General features: G+C 48.0%; 1 protein-coding gene across 6 annotated transcripts in view; it reads right to left on the bottom strand.

Annotated features, from left to right (window-relative positions):
• Positions 1-27,307, bottom strand: part of NCOA7 (nuclear receptor coactivator 7) — a 105,824-nt gene that overhangs the window by 74,004 nt on the left and 4,513 nt on the right. For all 6 annotated transcript variants that reach the window (XM_064170270.1, XM_064170268.1, XM_064170274.1 and 3 more), the window contains one exon: positions 10,447-10,579. In XM_064170270.1, coding sequence (XP_064026340.1) covers positions 10,447-10,499 — 53 coding nt within the window. In that variant the 5' untranslated portion in view covers positions 10,500-10,579. The remainder of the gene's footprint in view (positions 1-10,446; positions 10,580-27,307) is intronic.

Raw genomic sequence — 27,307 nt, 5'->3', positions numbered from 1 at the left:
TGAGGGCGGTGAGTAACTGGCACAGGCTGCCCAGGGAGGCTGTGGATGCTCTCTCCATGGAGGTATTCAGGGCAGGCTGGATGGGACTTTGAGCAACCTGCTCTAGTGGGAGTTGTCCCTGCCTATGGTAAGAGACCTGGAACTAGATGATCTTTGAGGTCCCTTCCAACCCAAACCATTGGATGGGTGGGCAGAGGCCAATGGGAGGAGATTTAACAAGGCCAAGTGTAGGGTTCTGCACTTTGGCCACAACAACCCCAAGAAGCACTACAGGATGGGGACAGAGTGGCTGAGAGCAGACAGGCAGAGAGGGACATGGGGGTGCTGGGAGAGAGGAGCTGAACAGGAGCCAGCAGTGTGCCCAGGTGGGCAGCAGAGCCAATGGCATCCTGGGCTGACTCAGGAGCAGTGTGGGCAGCAGGACAAGGGAGGTTCTTCTGCCCCTGTGCTCAGCACTGCTCAGGACACACCTTGAGTGCTGTGTCCAGTTCTCGTCTCCTCCATTCAAGAGAGATGTTGAGGTGCTGGAAGGTGTCCAGAGAAGGGCAGCAAGGCTGGGGAGGGACCTGGAGCAGAGCCCTGTGAGGAGAGGCTGAGGGAGCTGGGGGTGTGCAGCCTGCAGAAGAGGAGGCTCAGGGCAGAACTCATTGCTCTCTACAGCTACCTGAAGGGAGGCTGTAGCCAGGTGGGGTTGGGCTCTTCTCCCAGGCAACCAGCAACAGAACAAGGGGACACAGCCTCAAGCTGTGCCAGGGGAGGTCTAGGCTGGATGTTGTTAGGAAGTTGTTGGTAGAGAGAGTGATTGGCATTGGAATGGGCTGCCCAGGGAGGTGGTGGAGTCTCTGTGCCTGGAGGTGCTGAAGCCAAGCCTGGCTGGGGCACTTAGTGCCATGGTCTGGTTGCTTGGCTAGGGTTGGCTGCTAGGTTGGACTGGATGAGCTTGGAGGTCTCTTCCAACCTGCTGGATTCTATGAATCTAAGAACATGAACTTGGTCAACAAAAAGCACCTAACAGAAAAAGAGACCTGTGACAGTCTCACACATAGGAGATGCCTTCAATAAAGTATTTCTGCACATATTCTTTATGTGGGTTTCCCTCTTTCCTAGCTACCACTGACACCTTTCTTTTGGCACATTCCTGCTGTATCTGCTTTATCTCATGTTTTCATCTTCCTGTGTCCTAATAGCCACAGGAATAAAAAAAACCACAACATGTACAAACACTGAATGTAAGAATAAACCAGAACAAAGTCAGAAACACAGAAAACAAGAAACTTATAAAGCTGTTAGCTTGTCTCATGCAAAAGACTGACCTCAGTGCATCAGAACAAGGGTCTGTGTGAGCCAGCATCTTGTCTCTATCTGCAACCAACAGCAAGGACCAGGGAAAGACCACAGCAGTATCACAGAATGTTAGGGGTTGGAAGGGACCTCCTGAGACCGAGTCCAACCCCTGTGCCAGAGCAGGACCATCATCTAGTGCAGCTCCATAGGAATGTATCCAGATGGGTTTTGAAAGTCTCCAGAGAAGAGACCCCACAACCTCTCTGGGCAGCCTGTTCCAGTGCTTTGGGATCCTTACAGTCAAGAAGGTCTTCCTGATGTTGAGGTGGAACCTCCTATGCTGAGGTTTACATTCATTGCTCCTTGTCCTATCACAGAGCACAAGTGAGCAGCGGCTGTCCCCCCACTCCTGACCCCCAGCCCTCAGATATTTATAGACATTGATTAGATCCCCTCTAAGTCTTCTCTACACCAGACCAAACAGCCCCAGGTCCCTCAGCCTCTCCTCACAGGGCAGTGCTCCAACCCCTTTACCATCTTCCTAGCCCTCCCTTGGACTCTTTGGAGTAGATCCCTGTCCCTCCTGAACTGGGGAGCCCAAAACTGAAGGCAATGTACCAGGTGAAGTCTCACCAGGGTAGAGGTGATAAGAGAAGTATATTTGAGCCCTTCTGCAGCTAAGCTTTCCAGACTCCAGCTGTTCACAGCTCAGCACCTATGCATTAATGATTCCTGCCATCATGGGTTGTGAACATTTAAAAGGAAAGCTAAGCTCAGGTAGCAAACTAATGTGATTAGAAGGCTCTGTACTGCTTGTTGTATGGTTTGTTTTACTTAGGTATTAAAACATAATTAGGAGAAGAAAAAAAACCCTGCAAATTAGAGCCTGGTAAGAAGCAAACAATAACCTTACTAAACACTCACCTCTTTGTGAAACTTGGGTTTAATGTACAAACCTTTAATTGAATGGATGGAAATTTAGGTATTCCAAGTCAAGAAGCTAAATGAAAACATGCTGTAAATGCCTTTATTTGCCTTAAACATTCACACCACGAGGTAAACAGATGAGGTAAACATCAGGTTGTGAGGTGAGCACCAGGTTATACAAGTGGCTTCAGGTTCTGACAGAGCATTAGTAAGCTGGAGCTAAAAGGAGTCTCTGCCTACTCAGATGAGCTTTGGAGCATGTCCCAGACATTTATGTAGCTAATCATAGAATCAGCCAGGTTGGAAGAGACCTCCAAGCTCAGCCAGCCCAACCTAGCACCCAGCCCTAGCCAATCAACTAGACCATGGCACTAAGTGCCCCAGCCAGGCTTGGCTTCAACACCTCAAAGGATGGTGACTCCACCACCTCCCTGGGCAGCCCATTCCAATGCCAATCACTCTCTCTGACAACAACTTCCTCCTAACATCCAGCCTAGACCTCCCCTGGCACAACTTGAGACTGTGTCCCCTTGTTCTGTTGCTGGCTGCCTGGCAGAAGAGACCAACCCCACCTGGCTAGAGCCTCCCCTCCGGCAGTTGTAGACAGCAACTTTGGGGTTTTTTGTTGCTCTTTTGATTTGGGGTTTTGTGTGTTTGGTTTTGTTGTTGTTTTGTTACTTTATGACCTTTTTTGTTTCCCCTCCAAAGAATGACAGTAACAACACCAATGTAAATTCAATAAACACAAAAGCACTCAAACCCCTCTGAGAATATTTTCCCCTAACTGATCTTCCATATCACAGGTCTGGCTCTCAGTGGTGATAAAACCAAACCAAACAAACAAACCCAAACAACAGATTAAGACCTTTAAGTTGTTCAGCATGAGAGTGGTGAGAGGCTGGAATGGGTTGCCCAGGGAGGTGGTAGAGGCTCCATGGCTGGAGGTGTTTGAGGCCAGGCTGGCTGAGGCTGTGTGCAGCCTGATCTAGGGTAGGGTGTCCCTGCCCATGGCAGGGGGGCTGGAACTGGCTGATCCTTGTGGTCCCTTCCAACCCTGAGTGATTCTATGATTTTAAGTCCCCTGAAAACTATTAAAACCCTCATTCCATGTCAGTATCAGTTTTAAGGCTCTTTTCTCTACAGCATTGTTTAGGTTAAGGTCACCACAAGTTAGAGAGGTAACTACTCATAAAATTGCTGTCAGCATCTCTGTCTCTCTGTTGAAAAGTAACATTTATTCAAATAAAGGGCACTTAGTGCCATGGTCTGGTTGATTGGACAGGGCTGGGTGCTAGGTTGGACTGGATGAGCTTGGAAGTCTCTTCCAGCCTGGTTGATTCTATATGATAGTGGGTTTTACATTCCCTCAGCACTCCATGCTCTGCTTAGTAGCCCTTGGTGTCAATGTGAAACTGAACTCTGGCCCGTTGGTGCCCTTGCACACACTGCAGTGTAGTGGAGGTCTCTACCAACCTGGTTGATTCTGTGATTCTCTGCTAAGAAAGTCATAGAGAGCTACCTGAGAGATCTTAGATCACTAGGAAGAAATTCTTCATCCTAAGGATGGTGAGACACTGGAACAGGTTGCTCAGAGAAGCTGTGGAGCAACCAAGCCTGGAAGTGTTCAAAGCTAGGTCGTGTTGGACCTTGAGCAACCTGCTTTAGTGGAAGGTGTCCCTGTGTTTGGCAGAGAGGTTAGCACTAGATGACCTTTAAGGTCCCTTCCAAACCATCCTGTGATTCTATATTAGGCACAGAAGATGCTGAGTTACTCACAATGAGGATTGGTAATAAGAGAGACAGAAAAACTGAAACTAAAAAAGGCCCTTTTGTCTTTTTTAGCAAACTACTCCAACTCTTCCCTTGTGATTTCTCATCTCCTAGAACTTCTTGTCCACATATACTCAGTATCACACAATAGCACATGAAAGCAGTTCCAGATTCAAGCTGTATATTTAGCATTCCTGACTATGCAGACTATCAATTTCTACCCAAGGCAATTCACTTCATGTCACACCCATCACTCAGCTCTGCTAACTTCTGTTCAAATTAAGTTAAAATGTTAACAGCTATTCATTTTACAAGGTGAAATATCTCTGAACTTGACCCTATACAATAGCAGGGGAAAACCAAGAGGTTCTCCATTCTTTGAGGAGAGAGAAGGTAAAGGAAGCACAAGGAAATGACAAATTGCAGGAGGGTTCAAGGGCAGAAAGTACCAAATATCCCAGTAGACCCAAGGACTCAATACACAGAGATGTGCCATTCTACATCCACATTACATTGCACTGTTTGGTTTTGAACTTGTTAGACACCAGGACAGGCTTCACAGCAAGAGCAGACAGCTCTCTGCAAGAGCTAGGGTAGTACAAGTCCATTTGACCTGCTGCAACAGGTCCAGAGGAGGTCATGAAGATGATTAGAGGGCTGGAGCACCTCCCTGTGAGAACAGGCTGAGAGAGTTGGGATTGTTCAGCCTGGAGAAGAGAAAGATCCAGGGAGACCTTATAACAGCCTTCCAGTACTTGAAGGTAGCCACAGAAGAGCTGGGGAGAGACCATTTGGAAGGGCTTGCGGTGATAGGATGAGGGGTAATGGTTTGAAACTGGAACAGGGTAGATTCAGGTTGGACATCAGGAGGAAGTTCTTCACAGTAAGAGTGGGGAAATACTGGAACAGGTTGCCCGGAGATGTAGTTGAAGCCCCATCCCTGGAAATCATAGAATCAACCAGGTTGGAAGAGACCTCCAAGATCATCCAGTCCAACCTAGCACCCAGACCTAGCCAGTCAACCAGACCATGGCACTAAGTGCCCCAGCCAGGCTTTTCTTCAACACCTCCAGCCACAGCGACTCCACCACCTCCCTGGGCAGCCCATTCCAATGCCAATCACTCTCTCTGACAACAACTTCCTCCTAACATCCAGCCTAGACCTCCCCTGGCACAGCTTGAGACTGTGTCCCCTTCTTCTGTTGTTGGTTGCCTGGCAGAAGAGCCCAACCCCACCTGGCTATAACCTCCCTTCAGGTAGTTGCAGACAGCAATGAGCTCTGCCCTGAGCCTCCTCTTCTGCAGGCTGCACACCCCCAGCTGCCTCAGCCTCTCCTCACAGGGCTGTGCTCCAGGCCCCTCCCCAGCTTCATCGCCCTAAATATTCCAAGTTGATGGGACCCTCAGCAAGCTATCTCATTGAAGGTGTCCCTGCTCACTGCAGGGGGCTTTGAGGGTCCCTTCCAACCTGATGCAGTGTTGTGTGCTTTTGGAGCTAGTGACACAGAAGGCAACATAAGAGGCTAAAAAGAAGGTCTGAAGAATTAGGCAAGAAAACTTCACTACAGAGAATGGTCTGCTGTAAGTAGGGGTAGAAGTCCTAAATAAGGACTATTTCATAAGAAAAAAATATGCTTGGAAGTTACCCTGATACTTTTATTAGTCTTGCCTGTAAACTCCTACAAGCTGTAACATCTTCTCTGCTCAAGGAATCCAAATTGGTCTTTAAAGAAGTCTTGTGGAGATTTCAAGTTCAATTTGGTTTGAGAAGGTATTGCTCCATTTCTTGCCAGCCAAGGCAAAAAAAGCAAGCAGCCCTTTATCACAGAAGATAGCAGGTCAAGGAGCATTTGGTAGAAGGCAAAAATGGGTGGTGTGGGGTTTATTTTGGCTTCACTTGCCATAGGGAGAGGCAGAGACACAGGAAATCTGAAGCAGACTGTGCTGGGTGGTTCTTTTCTACAGAGAAACTCATAGAATGGTTTGGGTTGGAAAGGACCTTGAAGATCATTGAGTTCCAATCATCCTGCCATGGGCAGGGACACTTTCCACTAGCCCAGGTTGCCCAAGGTCTCATCCATCCTGGCCTTGAACACTTCCAAGAGAGGAGGCATCCACAATCTCCAGCTCATTTACAGCACTAAATTTGGGGACAGAGGTGCAGTTATTTCAGGTTAATCCTGCTTCCTCTGCTTCAGGAGCTGCTTTGTCAGCACATCACCACCACTAGGCTAACCCTACCAAAAATTACAGGGTTCTCAAACTGACCTTTCCAACAACTGCCAACATAACCAGCCAGGCAGCAAGTGCCACCCCTACCAAATCTGTGCAGGAGCAGCCAAGGTTACGTTAGTCTGAAGGCCAAAAGCCACCTTCTGATGGGAAGTCAGAGACTTTGGGATACCAGCAGGGCAGAGAAGCTGCTGCTCATGCACACATGCTCCCTTGCTCTGCCAACTGAGAACCTGACTTTCTGTTAGCAGGCACTTAAGAGCTCTCATCTCCTGTTTTTCAGTTAATGCCTTTGTCCTTGTTTGTGCTACAATAACCCTTCCCCTCCACATAAAAGAGAGAGGTTTTCTATTAGAATGTCTTTTTTTTTCATAGAATCGACCAGGTTGGAAGAGACCTCCAAGCTCAGCCAGCCCAACCTAGCACCCAGCCCTATCCAGTCAACCAGACCATGGCACTAAGTGCTGCAGCCAGGCTTGGCTTCAACACCTCCAGGGATGGTGACTCCACCACCTCCCTGGGCAGCCCATTCCAATGCCAATCACTCTCTCTGACAACAACTTCCTCCTAACATCCAGCCTATATTTTCACAGGTTTAAACTGTCAGAGGGGAGATTTAAACATCTACAGGGTAGGAGAGCCCTGCAGAGGGACCTGGACAGGCTTCATGGGTGGGCAGAGGCCAATGGGGTGAGATTTAACAAGGCTAAGTGCAGAGTTCTACACTTTGGCCACAACAACCCCAAGAAGCACTACAGGATGGGGACAGAGTGGCTGAGAGCAGCCAGGCAAAAAGGGACATGGGGGTGCTGGGAGAGAGGAGCTGAAGATGAGGCAGCAGTGTGCCCAGGTGGGCAGCAGAGCCAATGGCATCCTGGGCTGGCTCAGGAGCAGTGTGGCCTGCAGGACAAGGGAGGTTCTTCTGCCCCTGTGCTCAGCACTGCTCAGGACACATCTTGAGTGCTGTGTCCAGTTCTGGGCTACTCCATTCAGGAGAGATGTTGAGGTGCTGGAAGGTGTCCAGAGAAGGGCAGCAAGACTGGGGAGGGGCCTGGAGCACAGCCCTGTGAGGAGAGACTGAGGGAGCTGGGGGTGTGCAGCCTGCAGCAGAGGAGGCTCAGGGCAGACCTCATTGCTGCTGTCTACAACTCCCAGAAGGGAGGCTGTAGCCAGGTAGGGTTGGTCTCTTCTGCCAGGCACCCAGCAACAGAACAAGGGGACACAGTCTCAAGCTGTGCCAGAGCAGGTCTAGGCTGGATGTTGTTAGGAAGTTGTTGGCAGAGAGAGTGATTGGCATTGGAATGGGTTGCCCAGGGAGGTGGTGGAGTCACCGTCCCTGTAGGTGCTCAAGCAAAGCACTTAGTGCCATGGTCTGGTTGATTCACTAGGGCTGGGTGCTAGGTTGGACTGGATGATCTTGGAGGTCTCTCCCAACCTAGTTGATTCCATAATTCTATGATTCTAAGTGGCAGGGTCCACATGCTGGAGAAGCAGCTGTTAGCTTAAGAGGAGCAGAAGCTGGCAGAAGTAGGGTGTCTGCAGTAGCACACAAAAGAGCATTAGCACCAACTCTTAATGCACTCAGTGCATGATGAACTGCAGGACAGGTGTCCACAGGCTGCAAGACATCAAACAACCAAACCTGACAGCAACATCAAAGCACATACCTGATTAAATTATCTCAGTGTCCCAAGACTGGGCACCTAAGCTGGGAAATTGCTTACATCAAGTTAAAAGCCAAGTTAAAGTTTAGGTGTGTGTATATATATATATATATATATATATATATACTATTAAGGGTATTGTTAGAAGTGCCTCTGTACTAAAGGCAATAAAGGCTGATTATTATTTTCAGGTACTCAGATGACATTTACATAGATCATGATGCAAAGCACTCAAAGCATCCACCTGCTGGGACACCTGTATACAAGCAGCAGCTTGCCAGACATGACAATTCAGTTCTGCTTCTCTTTCTGACTGCACACAGACAACGTACACGAAGGTAAGCTGGACACAGCCCCTTCTGACTCAAGGGTCTGCAAGAACATCCCTGCAGAAATCACACAGAGGTTTGCTTAGACTGGAAACTCAACATTTAAGGGCCCACAACCTCCATAAAGAAAACAGATGCAAACCAGGAGGGCGAGGCAGATGATCTCCCCAAAGTTACACAGCATAAAAGTGCTACAGTTAAGAACTAATTTCAGGTGGGCTCACAGGATATTAGATGTTGGAAGGGACCCAAAGAGATAATCAAGTCCAGCTCCCCTGCCAGAGCAGGACCACACAATCTATCACAGATCACACAGGAACACATCCAGACAGGCCTTGAAAGGCTCCAGAGAAAGACTCCACAACCTCTCTGGAGAGACTGTTCCAATGCTCTGGGACCCTTACAATAAAGAAGTTCCCACTTGTGTTGAGGTGGAACCTCCTGTGCTGCAGCTTCCATCCATTGCTCCTTGTCCTATCCCAGGGAGCAGTGAGCAGAACCTGTCCCCCTGACCCTCAGCCCTTATATGTTTATAGACATTGATCAAATCCCCTCTCAGTCTTCTCTTCTCCAGACTAAGCAGCCCCAGGGCCCTCAGCCTCTCCTCATCAGCCATGCCCTCCAGTCCCCTCATCATCCTCACAGCTCTCCACTGGACCTTCTCCAGCAGATCCCTGTCCCTCTTCAACTGGGGAGCCCAAAACCAAATGCAGTACTCAAGATGAGGTCTCAGCAGGGCAGAGTAGAGGGGAAGGAGAACCTCCCTTGATCTGCTGGCCACACTCTTCTTAATACACCCCAAGATCCCATTGGTCTGCTTGGCCCCAGTGGCACATTGCTGTCCCATAGTTAACTTACTATCCACCAGCACTCCCAGGTCCCTCTCCCCAGGGCTGCTCCCCAGCAGATCACCTCCCAACCTAGGTTTGACCCTTGCCTAATGTCCTGCACCCTTACAAGCACAATACCTTGTAAGAGGAACCACAGAGAAAACAGCAGAGCTGCCAAAACAGGTTAAATAAAACGTCAAGGACTTTGCTGAAAGCCTCTTGTGGCTTTCCATTCTGTTTAACAGACAGCATTTAGAAAGGACTCAGACATTCTTTTCAGTACTAAAGCACCTTACTCAGACATCTAAAAGCCTGAATCATCCTCAACAAGAAGCTACTTGTTCCTTAGCACAATCTCCTTAGTCACTTCTGCTTTCCCCTGCTTGGTATCTCCTCTGCTGGAACTGCCATGGTTAATTTCACCTTCTCTAAACCCCAAACTGCAACACCCCCTTCTGTCACCATCCACACAGCTGCATTTCTCCACATGGAAAACAAGTTACTTGGCACTAAGAGACATCCTTCACCACAGAACTTCCTCAGGTCTCCAGCCACCACTACACACCACCTGAGCAGCAAAAAGGGCTGCAACAGGCAGCTCAGAGCCCCTGCTGCCTGCATGCACCAGAGTCAGTGTTCCACTGAAGCTTCAGTAGTACTCTAGGACAGAGTAGACGTTTCTCCTCTTCCACTGTTCAGAAAGTGTTGAGTCAAAGATGATTTTTATACTCATTTCCCTCTTCTTGTCCCAGAAGAGTCAGTGAGCTTTGCTTTTGCTGGTACATCAGAGTTCAGAGCCCATTACAGACTTGATAAATTAACAGTTATTAAGCAATCAACATCACTTATTTCCTAAAAATATCCAATCATGATCAAAATCATCATTTCCTCATCGAGTGACAAAACCAATTGACTGAAAAAACACTGCCTGTATTTGTAAAGATGATACAGCCTAACCTATTCAGCACACAATTACCCTCCCTCAGCTGATCACCTCCTATGACATCATGCTACTTAGCCTGTGCATTATTTGAAAGCAGATTAGACATATTTATGCTTTAGATGTACTTGGATTTATAAACACCCTTCAGGAACTGGGTGCTGGAAGCTCAAATGCATTGCAATTTACAACTGAGTACCCAAGAAGAGTTTTGTGTTACAGGTAATTATTATTCAAGTTTATCTCCACTTACCAAAACCTTGAATTATTATTCAAGTTTATGTCCAGTTACCAAATCCAACCTCACACACTTCAACATGAGGAACAAAGCAAGAAAGCACTTTCTGGATACACAATGCAGCAGGGCTTTCATTTTTATCCCTGCTTTACAAAGCATAAAGCCTTGTGAAAAAGACAGACCAAGGAGCTCCATGTTTTCATCAACACTGAAACAAACCCTGCAACCTTACCGAGCAAAATAGCCTTGTCTTCTTTCCTTCTTCTCTTCCTTGGTCTCCATCATGCACAGGCAAAGGAGCAAGGTGAGTGGCCAAGCACGATGCCCTTCTTCCTCCTCAGTATCTCATAGCCAGGCAGCGTCCCCTAGATATAAACAAAGAGAGTTCATAAATCAACATGGCAACAACACCTCTAAAAACCAACAGGGTTGTGGAAACACACCTGACACAGTGATAAAACAAAGTCAAACTTTAACCAGTCAGTATTTGTCAAGTGATAGGCATTTACTGCACGATGAGACTGAAGCCAAACAAGGCACTCGGGTCGGTTTCTCCTGCAGAGGAAGGGATATTGCAAGGCAGGTAACTCCCAAGTGCAGTAGCAGGTTACAAAAGCTTGGAAGGATTAAGGTATCACTCTCTCTTCCCAAAGAGAGTGACTTCCCATTGGAATGGGCTGCCCAGGGAGGTGGTGGAGTTGCCATCCCTGGTGGTGTTTAAGTAAAGCCTGGCTGAGGCACTTAGTGCCATGGTCTGGTTGATTGGCCAGGGCTGGGTGCTAGGTTGGACTGGATGATCTTAGAGGTCTCTTCCAACCTGGTTGATTCTATGATTCTATGATTTTGCAAGCTGTTAAATAGCTTATAGGAAACATCTTTCTGTTTTCACATGTAACCACAGAATGGTGGAGGCTCTAGAGTCTAACTGCCCTGCTAAAGCATCAGGTTGTGCAGGAGCACATAGAATGGTTTAGGTTGGAAGTGAGATCAAAGCTCAGCCAGTTTTGACCCCCTGTCATAAGCAGGGACACCTCCCACTAGAACAGGTCGCACAAAGCCCTCATGCAACCTGGCCTTGAACACCTCCAGGGAGGTTGTGGAGCACAGAAGCACAGAATGTGATCTCTGATCACTGCCCACTGCAGTTAAAGTCCATGGCTCCAAAATGCACTTTCCCTTACTCATTAATTCTGAATAGCCTCAGTTCATCAAAAGGGCTCTCAACTCTCTGCTCTTTAGGAGCCTTACAGCCACAGTCCCTCTTTAACGGCAGATGTGCCCAGGACATCCTTGGCTTTACAAAGAGAACACTGTTTTAGCTGTGCAACTTAATGTTTGCCACAGAGTCCAGCCAGACACAGAAACCTACATGACAGCAGTGTAAGAGCAGCATCAAAACAGATTGTCCTGCTCTGATGTCCAGGCAGGAGCAGATTATCACATGTTGATGTGCCCTTATCTTCTCTGTTGGCACAGGAGCTAAAGTGCTGGCTTTGTTAGCACTGCATTTAGAGTTGCAAGAGATCTTTCAAAGCACACAGCTACAACCTCTGCAGCAAAACACCAAGAGCTCAAAGACAGAGGAATTGCCCTTTCCCCTCTGCCTGCCTAGCCTCCACTACACTGCAGTGTGTGCAAGGGCACCAACAGGCCAGAGATGAGTTTCACGTTGACACCAAGAGCTACAAAGCAGAACAGGAGTGCTGAGGGAATGTCAAACCCACTATCATATGGAATCAGCCAGGCTGGAAGAGACCTCCAGGATCATCCAGTCCAACCTAGCACCCAGCCCTGGCCAACCAACCAGACCATGGCACTAAGTGCCCCAGCCAGGCTTGGCTTCAACACCTCCAGCCACAGCGACTCCACCACCTCCCTGGGCAGCCCATTCCAATGCCAATCACTCTCTCTGACAACAACTTCCTCCGAACATCCAGCCTAGACCTCCCCTGGCACAGCCTGAGGCTGTGTCCCCTTGTTCTGTTGCTGGGTGCCTGGCAGAAGAGCCCAACCCCACCTGGCTACAGCCTCCCTTCAGGTAGTTGCAGACAGCAATGAGCTCTGCCCTGAGCCTCCTCTTCTGCAGGCTGCACACCCCCAGCTCCCTCAGCCTCTCCTCACAGGGCTGTGCTCCAGGCCCCTCCCCAGCCTTGCTGCCCTTCTCTGGACACCTTCCAGCACCTCAGCATCTATCTTGAATTGCAAGACCCACAGGCACAAGAAGAAAGTGTAGAGAGCCCCTCCCTCTGAACATGACAAACTGGGATGAAGTGAGAGGAAGTGAGAGCTGTCTTCAGGGCCTCACCCCATGCAAGAGCAAACAGCACACTCCTTCCCTTCACTCACTTCCTCTCTCACCATGTACTGAGCCCACCCAGGGTAATACCAGAGAGCCAGGAGGGAAAAACCCTGCCCATCCACAGCCCTGCCTCGTGCTGCTGCAGCCAACCTGTGCTTCAACCAAGAGGGGCACAAGGGAAAGGAGATGAGGCTTGGCTCTAGACTTAACCACGGATGCTGCAAGAGATCCTCCTAACACCCAGCCTAGACCTCTCCTGGCACAACTTGAGGCAGTGTCCCCTTGTTGTGTTGCTGTTTGCCTGGCAGAAGAGCCCAACCCCACCTGGCTTCAAACTCCCTTCAGGTAGACAGCAATGAGGTCTGCCCTGAGCCTTCTCTTCTCCAGGCAAGAGACTAGGAAGAAATTCTTTCCAGTGAGGGTGGTGAAACACAGAACAGGTTCCTGAGAGAGACTGCAGATGCTCCCTCCCAGGAGGTGTTCAAGGCCAGGTTGGACAAGACCTTGAGCAACCTGGACTTGCTGAATCCCTGCCCATGGGAAAAGGGCTGCAATTAGATGATCCTTAATGTCTCTTCCAACCCAAACCATTCTGTGAATCTATAAATCTACTCCAAAATTGGCACTCTGCAAATTTAGCCAATGTCAGCATTTAATAATGACATGAAGAAAAGAACAACCTCCATGGAAGTACATTAAAGTACAGTGTGACTGTTGCTGTTGGCCTGCATTTGGTTAATTTTCACCAGCATGTTTTTGGATACTCCCTTGGTTTGTTTCAGGCTTGCTGCCAGAGTTTTGGGGATCCTACTGGGTGTTTGTTATGAAAGTGGGCCACAAAGAAAAGTTGAACACACAGAGAAAACAAAAAAATGACAGCAACAGATGGAAGGTCCTGACTCTGAGCACCCACAGCACTGCGACTGCCACCAACCTCCCACCACCTCCAGCAATGCTGCTTCCAGCTCCTGCTGCTTGCCTTGACACCTGGCACTGGGGGACAGCAGCCTCCTGTCATGGGACATTCCAAGCTAAACAAAGGCAAAGAGAAGCCTCATTTTTGAGGAGAACATTAAAAATAAATAATATGTCACAGAATGGTAAGGGTTGGAAGGGAACTATGAAGATCATAGAATCAGTCAGGGTTGGAAGGGATCACAAGGAGCAGCCAGTTCCAACCCCCCTGCCATGCCCAGGGACACCCTACCTTAGAGCAGGCTGCACACAGCCTCAGCCAGCCTGGCCTCAAACACCTCCAGCCATGGGGCCTCAACCACCTCCCTGGGCAGCCCATTCCAGCCTCTCACCACTCTCATGCTCAACAACTTCCTCCTCATGTCCAGTCTCAACCTACTCATCTCCAACTCCACACCCCCTGCCGCAGCAGGATCGCCTAAAGCAGATCACACAGGAACATGTCCAGGTGGGCCTTGAAAGTCTCCAGAGATGGAGACCCCACCACCTCTCTGGGCAGCCTGTGCCAGTGGCTTTGCCACCCTCAAAGTAAAGAAGTTCTTCCACATGTTTAGATTGAGCTTCCTAAATTCCAGTTTGTGCCCACTGCCTCTCATCCTGTCACTGAGGACCACTGAGAAGAGTCTTGGCTATGTCTTCTTGACACTCACCCCTTAGATAATTGTATTCCTGTGTGAAGAAATATTAAGTCCTCTAAAGGCTTTGATAATTGGATCCTATTTTTTCCCCCATGAGACAACAAAAGGCTTGCTGCACTCAGGGCTAAGCACCCAGAAATCCTGTTTCCTGCCTGTAAAGCATCAATGAGCAATCCTCCAACTGTCAGCATCACTTTCCGGAAGCGTACATGTGAACAGCAGCAGCAAATGCAGAAGCCAATGCAGCATCTGATTATTTTTAGACCCTTCACTGGACTTGCTAGCTTGTCCCTGGCCATCTGTGTCCACTGCACATCCTGGAAAGACACACAGAGGGGGAAAAACAACCCAGAAAACACCAACCACAGTCAAGATCATTCTCTTCTCCAAATAAACCTTCCAGACCCTCTAGAGTCAACATCTCTCAGCTTTCATGAGGCTGGCAAATACTTTACTTCTCTACTTTGCAAATGGGGAACTGAGCTGCATGAAGCACCTCCACATGTTAACAAGAGCTGGAGGGTGGACATCCTCCCACTAGCTCTAATCCAACCAGTATCAATAACCAGTAACAATGACAACAAGAGAGTAGACTATCACAAGGATTTGGATGTGCTGGAAAGTGTTCAGAGAAGGGCCACGAGGTTGAGCAGAGATCTGGAGCACCTCTCCTAGGAGGAGAGACTGAGGCAGTTGGGGCTGTTCATTCCAGAGAGGAGAAGGCTTCGAGGTGACCTTATTGTGGCCTTTCACTATCTGAAGGGGGCTACAAGAAAGCTGGGGAGGGACTTTTTAGGATGTCAGGCAGTGATAGGACTGGGAGGAATGGAACAAACGTGGAAATGGGGAGATTCAGACTGGATGTTGGGAAGAAGTTCTTCCCCATGAGGTTGGTGAGACCCTGGAATGGGTTGCCCAGGGAAGTGGTGGAAGCCTCATCCCTGGAGGGGTTTAAGGCCAGGCTGGGTGAGGCTCTGGCCAGTCTGATCTAGTGTGAGGTGTCCCTGCCCATGGCAGGGGGGCTGGAACAGGCTGATCCCTGTGGTCCTTTCCAATCCTGATGATTCTATGATTCTATACTTTGCCAAGGAGCCAGTTATTCTGTAAAGTTCAAGTGTGCTGTCTTTGGAGATGGATAGCACAGGCTCACCTTGACCTGGTTCTGCACTCAAACTCAGATCCACAAAAGGAAACAAAAAGCCTGACTCCTGTGAGGCTCTAGACTTAAATAAGCTCCCTCAGGAAAAAGAAAACAGCAGTAAGTGACTCGAGGGAAACCAAGCCAAGGGCAGTGCCTTGCACCTTATCAGGGGCTCCACAAGGCCAGCAATGGCAGAAGAGATCATACCACAAAAACAAACAGAGGAGGTGAGAGGCCTAAGCACCAATTTCCCACTTAGGCAGAGAGAGAAGATTAAGGCAGGAGATTCCCAGTGGGCAAGCCAAGTGAACTTGGTCATGGCAGTGATGGGACACGGCGACTCCACTGGGTAAGAGAACAGGATGCTGCCCACACACGTGGCTGGTGCAGTATCCCACATAGCATGAGGTTCTTATTTCTGCCTCTCTGCTCCTGAGACTACAGGCACCACACACATCTGCTCATAGCCCTGCACATTTCCTTCCCTCTGCTGTAATATGAACATGCAAATGTTGCCACCAGTCATTTTTGTAGGTGAAGCATCGCTAATGAATCTGCTTACATCTCCAACTCAGCAGCAGTGCCCTCTTACCAACAGCAAGTCTGCCAAGTGCATGCACCAGCTCTGACTCCTGAACAAGGATTACACCACAAACCAAGACTATGGCTAAAAAAACCCAAACAACATGTATGTAGTGCTGTACTCAAGACCTTGAATACAAAGTTCAGTTTTGGGCCCCTCAAGCCAAGAAGGACATTGAGGTGCTGGAGCATGATCAGAGAAGGGTAACAAAGCTGGCTACAGGTCTAGAGAAAGAGTCTAGTGAGGAGCTGCTGAGGTTGTCTGATCTGAAGAAGAGGAGGCTGAGAGGAGGCCTCACTGCTCTCTACAACTACCTGAAAGCAGGCTGGAGCTAGGTGGGTGTTGGTCTCTTCTCCCTAGTCATAAGTGACAGGACAAGAGGAACTGGCCCTGGGGAGATTTGATTTGGACATCAGAAGAAACTTCTTTGCTGAAAAGGTTTTCAAAGACTGGGACAGGCCGCTCAGGAAGGCAGCTGAATTCCCATCCCTGGAGGTGTTTCAAAAAGGCACTGATGTGGTGCTGAGGGCCATGGTTTAGCAGCAGCCTTGGTAGAGTTAGAGAATGGTTGGACTCAATCTTAAAAGGCTTTTCCAACCAAAACAGTTCTGTGATTCTACAATTCTAGTACTAACCTAACACTTCAAGAGCAATACTACAAGTGACTATCAAGCTGGCAGCACAGTAAGCTGCAGAACCAATCACAGAGGGGAAGCATTTCAGCAGAGCTGAAGCTGAACACTTGGGGGTTGCCATCTGCACCTCTGGTGCAGTTTCCAAGGCGCTGTGCAGATGTAAATAGGTACAGACACAGACCAACAAGGACGCAGCACAGGGTCACAACTGACACCTTTAGGCATAAGGCAACAAACCAGGTTAACAAGGATGAGGAGATGTCACAATTTGCTACTGGGTCATACAAATGGCCATGATTTAAGCTTTGCAAACCAATGCACTAACATAAACTCCAGCTTTGATTCCATCAGGCATCTCATCTGCTAAAACAGGAGGATGAAAGCACATTAGCACCTTCTGAGAAATGGTCAACTTTGCAGTATTTCATGAGTACTTCAAGTGGCTCAACCAACCAGGCTGAATTTTACTGCTTTTATATTCTGCTTGGGTACTCCATTTAGCAGAGGAGCAAAGATAAAAAGTTGCAGAATAAACAATACAGCATCTATAGTAAAGCAACAAAACTGCAGAGTCAGCAAAAAGGAGAGCAAGACACAGTTTCTGAGCCTTTCCTTCAGGCAGAATGACCTAGCTATGCCTGAGATAGGAAATGTTCAGGGAAACACTAGCAGCAGACGAGAACAGAGCACAGAAGGAGTTACATTAACTTATAGTCAGCAAAATGAACAGAAGCACTGTTTATCCTAAAGCTATCTGGAGATAAATATGGAATTGTTTTAATACAGTTATATAGTTACAATTTTATTTGCCATGTAAAGTGCATTGTCACTGTTAAAAGATTACTAAGCTCTATAAAACAGCTTCCAGTTCATTATACATAACTGGAGGGTGTTAAACCAACCCATAAAGGCTTCTCCACCTTGGTTAAAGTTGAGGCCAATGCCTCAACTGTTGCTTAGGTAATATTATTCACCTTGAGCAAGTCTTGTTTATACACACAACTCCACAGACCTTTAAAGTATTATGTCTGGAGTGTTTCTGGCAAAAAAAAAGGTGCAATGTTAAAGTCCCCAAACAATTAACAATTAACTGAAAAGAGATTTCTGGGCAGAAGTGATTTCTGGATGTTTTGTTCAGCTTAAACACAGAGCAGTGTCACAATTTCCATCTCCAGTGGAAAAAAAGAGAGAGACTGGATGTGGCTATTTTGCTCTGTGGGCTGTCAAGGACAGTGAAGGTAAGATCTGGAGATAAGACAGGAAAGGAAACAAACACTTTTGCTCTTCAGGAACTGGGTGCAGGCCTTAGGAGGGTGTTACTACTGCGGAGGTGCAGGAAGATGACAGTCCAAGCGGTTTTGCTTCCTACTAATGCACTAAGGACAGCTAAGCTTTGCTCACCATCAAGTCACCAAGGACACCTAAGCTTTGCTCACCATCAAGTCACCAAGGACACCTAAGCTTTGCTCACCATCAAGTCACCAAGGACACCTAAGCTTTGCTCACCATCAAGTCACCAACTGTTCTCCTACCTCTTACTGGAGCACACAAGCTTGAAATACTTTAATGGGTGCACCTAGTGCAACTGAAACACCAAGTACTTGTAGTTCTCTCTGAACTGTAGCAACCCTTACTTTCACTTGCACACCTGTTTTAACAAGGTCAAAACATACACATACAAATAACTTCATTATTGCCAGAACCAATGAGTTACAGGTTCTCTTTCAGGTTTTTAAGGGACATGATCAAGTTCTCTTTAGGCTCCCCCCTCTGAACCAAGCAAAGGAGCAGAAGCAGCAATGAGAAAGTTACTCTGTCCTCACCACTCCCATGCAGCAGGGTGTTACAAGAGCAAGCCAGGTAGCAAACAAAATCAGCCACTGCCTGGTGCCAACTCCACCCATCCCAAACAACTGTCCTACAGCACATCCATGGAATGCTGTTTAGGTTCATTGGATCCAGTATCACAGAGTCCAGGCTTGGCCATACATCAGAACTGCCTTTGTGAATTAGCTCAGAGGGCTCCTGGGGGACTTGCACTGGCAAAGCAGCAGCACCACTGCTGAGAGCTGCACAGCAAACATCCTTTGGTGATCAGTGGGCTCTTGGCCAAAGTGCCAAGCCAGAGAAGCTGGGCTTTCAGCTCACCACTCTCAGGCTGTTAAAATAAATCCATGCAGCAAGCAGCTGCCAGTTTGAGGTAGTACTGCCCTTCACCTTCCTCCCTTTCACCTACTTTGCCTGCTTGCCGCCACTCCACCCAAAATTACCAGGCAAGTGACCTGCAGCAGAGTCAGCAGAAGTGGCTATCTGCAGGTCAGTTATATCCTGCCATGCCAGCACATGCTACCTTCCAGCAGGCTTTGCTGCACACAGCTTAACTGCAGCACACTCCTGCTCCTGGCACAGAAGGCAGACCTGCGGCAGAAAGCTTTGGCAGATAAGCCCTGACACAGCTCCCTGAGCTACTTCTTTCAGTGGGCCTCACCAACCACACACTTTGGGAGATGAGTGCTGCTTACAGCTATGGCCAACACTCACAAGCTGAGGAGGAGGCTACAAATGCATGTTCTCAGCTGAACTGCAACCTTGCTTCTCAGCTCTTCTCTCCAACCCAATAAAACATTTATACCAATGATACATCAAGCAGAGGAAGGGCAGGAGGAGGCAGGCATTTGAAGAGTCACTCAAACAACAAACATGAAGCCTGCACCATAAATCACATGCTGTACATCACCTCCTGCTTACAGTTTGCTTGGTCCCAAAGTACTTAAAGCATAAAGATAGGTGTTCAGTTGTGACTGTTTGGGTGTTACCCACCCCCCTGCTTAAGTAAAATCACCCAGACTAGACTCAGCTGGGTGGAAATTAAGAAATGAAGCTTTATATTGACAGCTTAGCACAAGATACAAGCAGATAGTTACAATATACACAGAAACAGACCAGTTGAAAAGTAACACAGAAACACAACAACCCTCCCAGAAACCAGAGTCCCCAGGAGGGGCTCCCAACCACCCTTCCACCTCATTTCCCTTCCTCTACCTTATCCCAGAGTTTGCCTTATGCACAAGGTGAGTTGGGAGGATCACCTAGGGGAGTCAGAAAGAAAAGCACAGACACCAGCTGCAACAGAGAGCCACTGCAACTGCGTTATCTATGTTTGTATACATCTCAGCAAGCCTATGAGTGAAGCAGACATCACCACTGTTTCCCTTTCAGAGTCTATCATTTAATTCTTCTCACCAAAGCATTCCAGCTAGTCTCAAAGTAGCAGAGTTGTAAATACTCCCCACTCTACTCCCTAAGACTTGCACACCATGTTCTCAATGCTTTACACAACAAGGCCAGGCAACATATTAAATTAAGAGCAACAGGAAGCAGTAGAACTGATCACTGGCTTTAAGGTTAAGCACACCTCAGTAAGTATCATAACCTGTGCTAGTTTGAAGCTAGCTAGAATGTTCTGGTGAAAAGAATTAGAATACAGGCTGTGAAAAAGAAAACAATGGTGATGTCTACTCCACTCATAGGCTTGCTGAGATGTATAAGAACAAGAATGTAAATATAGATAACAGAGTCACTGCCTGGGCTTTGGGGCTGAACATCTCTCTCTAACCTAACCTGCTGTCTGTGTGACTAATCCATCTGCTTCCTAACCCCTCCGGCCAACCCTCCAGTCTTCCTTGGGCACAAGGCAATGTCTGGGGTAAGGTTGAGGGTGGGAGAAGGGTGGTTGAGAGCCCCTCCTGGGGACTCAGGTGTCTGGGAGGGCTGTTGGGTTTCTGTATTACCTTTTGCCTTGTATATTTCTGTATATAAGTGTAGATATTGTAGGTATCTGCTTGTCAGCAGGAGCAGGGAGGTCATTCTGCCCCTGGACTCTGCACTGCTTAGACCACACCTTGAGTACTGTGTTCAGTTCTGGGCCTCCCAGTTTAGGAGGGACATTGAGATGCTTGAGCGTGTCCAGAGAAGGGCAACGAGGCTGGGGAGAGGCCTTGAGCACAGCCCTACGAGGAGAGGCTGAGGGAGCTGGGATTGGTTAGCCTGGAGAAGAGGAGGCTCAGGGGTGACCTTATTGCTGTCTACAACTACCTGAGGGGTGGTTGTGGCCAGGAGGAGGTTGCTCTCTTCTCTCAGGTGGCCAGCACCAGAACAAGAGGACACAGCCTCAGGCTGTGCCAGGGGAGATTTAGGCTGGAGGTGAGGAGAAAGTTCTTCCCTGAGAGAGTCATTGGGCACTGGAATGGGCTGCCCGGGGAGGTGGTGGAGTCGCCGTCCCTGGAGCTGTTCAAGGCAGGACTGGACGTGGCACTTGGTGCCATGGTCTGGCCTTGAGCTCTGTGGTAAAGGGTTGGACTTGATGATTTGTGAGGTCTCTTCCAACCCTGATGATACTGTGATACTGTGATACTGTATCTTGTGCTAAGCTTCATTCAATTGCCAGAGCCCCTGAGTCTAGTCTGGGTGATTTCCAAAGTGTGGGGGGGCAGGGAACACCCAAACCATCACATAACCATAGAATTGTTTCACTTGGAAAATACCTCTAAGATCACAGAGTCCAACTATCAACTCAACACCAGCATGGCTATTAAATCCTGTCTCCAACTGCCACATCCACAGGTTTCTTGAACACCAACAGTGACTCCAGCACCTTCCTGGGCAGCCTGTCCCAATCCCTGACCACTCTTGCAGTGAAGAAACTTTTCCTTATCTCCAACCTAAACTTTGTCTGGCACCATTTCAGACCATTTCATAATCACATTGTGAAAGTTATTGGAAACTTTTCTTTGGAAATTGTCCTTTTTAAAGCATCATTTTCAAGTTTTTAGCCCCTCAAATTGACAGCCCATGAGCACTACATGGTGAAAGATGAACATTTAAATACTTCCTCACTTCAGAAAGCAACTCAAGACTCCTCCTTTACTCTGCTCTCATCAGACCCCACCTGGAGTACTGTGTGCAGTTCTGGAGCCCCAACACAAGGAGGACATGGAACTGTTGGAGCCAGTCCGGAGGAGGTCACCAAGATGCTGAGAGGGCTGCAGCAGCTCTGCTCTGAGGACAGGCTGTGAGAGTTTGAGCTCTGCAGCCTGGAGAAGGCTTGGAGAAGACCTTGGAGTGGCCTTGCAGTATCTGAAGGGGGCTCCAGGAGGGCTGGGGAGGGACTACTGACAAGGTCTTGTAATGACAGGATGAGGAGGAACGGGTTTAAAGTGGCAGATGGAAGACTTAAACTGGATGTTAGGAAGAAGTTCTTTGCAGTGAGGGTGGTGAGACACTGGCACAGGTTGCTCAGGGAGGTTGTGGCTGCTCCCTCCCTGGAGGTGTTCAGGGCCAGGTTGGATGAGGCCTTGAGCAACCTGTTCTAGTGGGAGGTGTCCCTGCCTGTGGGGGTTGGAACTGGATGATCTTTGAGGTCCTTTCCAATCTTAACCATTCTATGATTCTGTAAGACAAAAGAGGTACTTTTACTAAGTAAAACTACCATTTCTCAGTTTCACCTCAAGATCCCTTTTTCATTTGACTGACTCATGCCAGTTCCAGGCCATGGGGCTTCACAGGATGTTAGGGGTTGGAAGAGACCTCCATAAAGCATTGAGTCCAAACCCCCTTACCAGAGCAGGACAATAGAATCTAGTGCAGGTCACACAGGAACACATCCGGACAGGGCTGGAAAGTCTCCAAAGAAGGAGACTCCACAACCTCTCTGGGCAGCCTGTTCTAGTGCTTCAGGACTCTTAATGAAGTTTCTCCTCATGTTGAGGTGGAACTTCCTGGGATGTAGTTTACATCCCTTGCCCCTTTTCCTATCACCTCTGTCACCTAGCTCCCAACTCAGAAGCCAAGGAGCTAAGGAACAGAGGTAGAAAGGAGTCTTGTAGTAATGCAATGCAAATGGTTTCCTAGCTGAAACACCCTGAACAGACCCAAAATGCCAGGTTTCCATAGCAGCCTTAACTGTCACACAGCATACACTGCACATGAAGTCACATACTGAGCAGTGTCATTTTAACAGAACATCCTGTAGATTTCTAACACACAAAATGAACACTGGAAACCTCCCTTGGTTATTTTTCCACTTCCTTAACCTGCAACACTTACTGCAGCACAGTCTGCTGAGTGTGACCTGCTGATACAGCAGCCAAGGCAGCTTCACAGGTGCTCAGGGGCTGGCAGCATTGGATGCATTAAAATTACAGTGAGCAAGTACAAGTAAATCACACCCTCACAGGATGTTAGGGGTTGGAAGGGAGCCAAGGAGATCATCCACAGTTCAAGCCCCCTGCCAGAGCAGGACAATACTATCTAACACAGATCACAGAGGAACACATCCAGACAAGCCTTGAAAGGCTCCAGGGAAGGAGACCCCACAACCTCTCTGGGGAGCCTGTGCCAGTGCTCTGGGACCCTTACAGGAAAGAAGTTCCTTCTTGTGTTGACGTGGAACCTCTTTTGCTGCAATTTACACCCATTGCTCCTTGTCCTGCCCAAGGGAGCAGTTAGCAGAGCCTGTCCCTCCTCTCCTGGCAGCCCTCAGATACTTATAAACTTTTATCAAATCCCCTCTCAGTCTTCTCTTCTCCAGACTAAACAGCCCCAGGTCCCTCAGTCTCTCCTCATCAGCCATGCCCTCCAGCCCCCTAATCATCCTCATAGTGCCTCGACCCACTGCAGTCTGAAGACCCTTGCAAAAATAGCAATTGTTTCCTTCCTCCTTCCAAAATTCCTCTAGGTATTGTGTAATTCCTTTTTTTTTACTTCTCTTGCTACAAGGTTCACTCTAAGCCATATCCCCAAGCACCACATCCAAACAACTTATAAACACATCCAGGCTTGGTGACTCCACCACCTCCCTGTGCAGCCCATTCCAATGCCTGACCACTCTTGACACATTCTTATAACCTTTATTACCTTACCTATTTTGCTTCCTCCATCTCCAGATTCCTGTACAACACTACACAGCTTCTGGCCTTCTACTCAAGAGTCACTCTGCACTATATACTGAGCAAAATCTGCCCTCTCTAAGTGAGTTCTCCTACCTAAAAGGAGGCTGGAGTGAGGTGGGGGTTGGTTTTCTTCAGGACCAGAGAAATGGCTTGAAAGTACACCAGGGGAGGAAAAAATTCTTCACTGCAAGAGTGGTCAGAGATTGGAACAGGCTGCCTAAGGAGGTGGTAGAGTCTCCATGCCTGGAGGTGTTCCAGAAATGTATGGACATGGCACTTTAAGACGTAGTTAGGTGGTGCTGGGTTGATGGTTGGAGTCAATGACCTTGGAGGTCTCTTCCAACCAAAACAACTCTATGAATCTTCATTAGAGACTGGTGCTGGTCTCTTGTCACAGGTAAACAGTGACAGCACAAGAGGGAATGGCCTCAAGTTTAGACTGGATACTAGGAAACTTTTTTTTTCCCAGCAAGAGTGGTCAGGCATTGGAATGTGTTGCCCAGGGAGGTGCTGGAATCACCAGTCCTAGATGTGTTTTTAAGTTGAATGTGGTGCCTGAGGATATGGTTTAAGATGAACCTTGGAGGGACATTGGTTAGATTGGTGACCCTGAGGGGCTTTTCCAATCTCCATGTTTCTGTGATACCTTTACATTTACCTACATTTACCCCTCTGCTGAATGGTTGCTGGCTTATTTCCACAAAGAAAGGATTTTTTCTGTGTTCTAACCACCTCTGCACAGCCAGCTGCTTGATATTATTCAGGAAAACAAAAACTTAGCAACTTATTTCTGTATATGCAGAGAGAGTAGTGGAATGGTTCATCTAGAACAGCCCTGTGCTACCCTTTTTTCAGCATAACTAATCTGGACTTTTATTTGCTCAACTCTAGCTGTGGTCAGTCAGTCAGATGGCTCAGGACTTTATAAATGAAAAGGAGAACAAAAAGCTGCAAATATGCCTGAAAGAAGGTTGAGCATTGATGCATAAGAAAAACAGCAACTCAGACATCTTCTGAGAGAGCAGCAGCAGTATGTATTTTACTTTCAGATTATTCAGGTGTTTTAGAATGATAGAATCAATCAGGTTGGAAGAGACCCCCAAGATCAGCCAGTCCAGCCTAGCACCCAGCCCTAGCCAGTCAACCAGACCATGGCACTAAGTCCCTCAGCCAGTCTTTGCTTCAACACCTCCAGGCACGGCAACTTCACCACCTCCCTGGGCAGCCCATTCCAATGCCAATCACTCTCTCTGACAACAACTTCCTCCTAACATCCAGCCTAGACCTGCCCTGCCACAACTTGAGACTGCGTCCCCTTGTTCTGTTGCTGCTTGCCTGGGAGAGGAGACCAACCCCACCTGGCTACAGCCTCCCTTCAAGTAGTTGTAGGCAGCAACGAGGTCAGCCCTGAGCCTCCTCTTCTCCAGTAAGCATTCCTATAGAACCAAAGTACTCCAGCTGAACAAAACCAGCTGATTTTGGAACTCAGACTCAAGCACCTTGCACTGACAGCATTAACATCCCCCTGCATTTCTGAAGCCTGCCACTACTGTTTGCTGGAGGAGGGAACTTTCAAAAAATGTGACCTCATTCACAAATTGCTTCAATTCCTCCAGAGCTGCACTTGCACAGAAGCCATCTCAGATCCATCACCTGGTACCACAACACTGCTGAGCTCCCTACTCATGCACCAAGCACATACAGAAGGACTGCTCACACAAGTTGGCTCATTCCTAGCAGAGCAGGACCCCATTCTACAAGGAGCAGCATGCCTCTGCTCTGCCAGGTCTTGGCCTGCATATCCTTCCCAGAAGGAACACAAGGAAGGGAACACATTTTCCTTGCTCCTAAAATTAATCCAAAGTACACTCAGAGTTGAACAGCAGGGCTGGGAACCCCTCTCCTGGGTACAGTGTTTGTTCCACAGTTTGTCACCTGTGGAGCCCAGAAGGACTGGATGTGTTAAAGGGTGGTTTGGATGTGGTGCTTAGGGATATAGTTAAGGTGTATCTTGTAGAGTTATAGGTTGGACTTGGTGACCCCGAGGGGCTTTGCCAACCTGCACGTTTCTGTGACTCTGTGGGACTCTCCAAGACATGCAACTGCATGTCTGCTTGTTTCTTGTGGTTCATGTTATTTGCCCTTCCCACACTCCCTGTAGATGCTGGATTTCTGGTACTTGCTGCACCATTTTGGTCTCAGGATCAGTCTCTAGTTCCCTTCCCATAACAACTGTTACCCACCAGGCTCAGTCTGGGAACCACCAGAACAGGGCTGAGGAAAGGACACAACTAGTTGACAAAACACTGAAACTTACTACTCACACAGTAGAGTCAAGTGCACAGTGTCAACAGAGCAGGAGAAAACAAAACTAATGCCCAGCTCTCTAATGTCTTTGCATGACACCCGATGTGTAGTTTGTGCTAACAGAAACTGTGCATTACAAAGAGAAATCCAATTGTCACAACAAATAATACACTTTAAAACAAGCCACTGAGTGGTCAGCTAGGGAATCCAGAATCCTTGTTTGTAAGGAAACAAACCTGCCCCAGCCAGCAGCCAGACTGGCACTAGGCCAGCACAGGAGGTATGACTTTCCATCCTGCATGACTGTAGCAGGACACACGTGTAGTTGTGACCTCAGGTTCCTGCCTAAGTTCTGTACAGTGATGTGATGGTGCCAGCCATCTTCCACCATCTACTCACACCCAACAAGGCATACCTAACCAACACAGCTCAGCACCACACACTAAGAAATAAAAACGAACCAAAAGGAAAACAAATTAGCAAATCAAACTAAGTTTCTTCAGCTGATATCTAAGCACAAGGACTGGAGAACTCACTACACTGACCAGAAAGGCAACCAGGCAACAGAACGAGGGGGGACAGTCTCAAGTTGTGGCATGGGAGCTCTAGGCTGGATGTTAGGAGGAAGTTCATGGCAGAGAGAGTGATTGGCATTGGAATGGGCTGCCCAGGGAGGTGGTGGAGTCACTGTCCCTGGAGGTGTTCAAGAAAAAAACTGGCTGAGGCACTTAGTGCCATGGTCTGGTTGATTGGCTAGGGATGGGGGCTAGGTTGGACTGGATGAGCCTAGAGGTCTCTTCCAACCTGGTTGATTCTATGAAAGCCACCCCTGTCATTCCTTCGTGCTTCTCAATCTCCTAACTGCTCTGCTGACTCCTCAGACTGCCTGCTACTTGACCCTGTGCATCTGGGTGGCAAGGGGACTTGGATGTTCATCTGTTGTTGCATAGCTGTTAATCATTGGGGCCATATCTGCACAAGTGAGTGGCTTACAGCAGGCAAAGTCAATCTTTCACCACATACCTGGACACCTTTCAGCACACTGTTCCATAACAAAGTACAAGTCAAAGTTTTATCTCCTTATTTCTCCACCTTTTGTCACCAGGATGTCACTTCTGCATCTACCAGACAACATTTGCATTTCAGGAGCTTTTGAAGCTGGAACAGACAGAACTCCCTGGATTTTGTCACAAGCTATCACAGTTGCTACCTTTAGCCATCAGTGTTTAACAGCTTCACTGCTGCAAAAGGTTTGATCAGCAACCAGGATGAAAAAAAAAACCAGGAGTAAAAAAAATAACAGTTAAAAAACCCTCAAACATTGCTTATATATTACAAGTGAAGAAATTGTTTTTAGCATCTATTCCAAGTATTGCACAAATACTCTCACTGTGTCCAGTTACTTTATTATACTCTTCAATGCTTCTCTCTGAATTACCTAAACCTTTGTGAGGAAGTATGAAGGAAAAACTCAAGCCTTGTTACAGCTACCAGAATCTGCCTGCAGTGCCACAGCCACTTTCATCAGGACTGCCCAGGCCTTTGGCATCCATACAGCTCCTTAA

The sequence above is a fragment of the Pogoniulus pusillus genome, chromosome 33 (genome assembly GCF_015220805.1).
Source record: "Pogoniulus pusillus isolate bPogPus1 chromosome 33, bPogPus1.pri, whole genome shotgun sequence".
Lineage (NCBI taxonomy): Eukaryota > Metazoa > Chordata > Aves > Piciformes > Lybiidae > Pogoniulus > Pogoniulus pusillus.
This window is presented reverse-complemented; position numbering and strand designations above follow the sequence as displayed.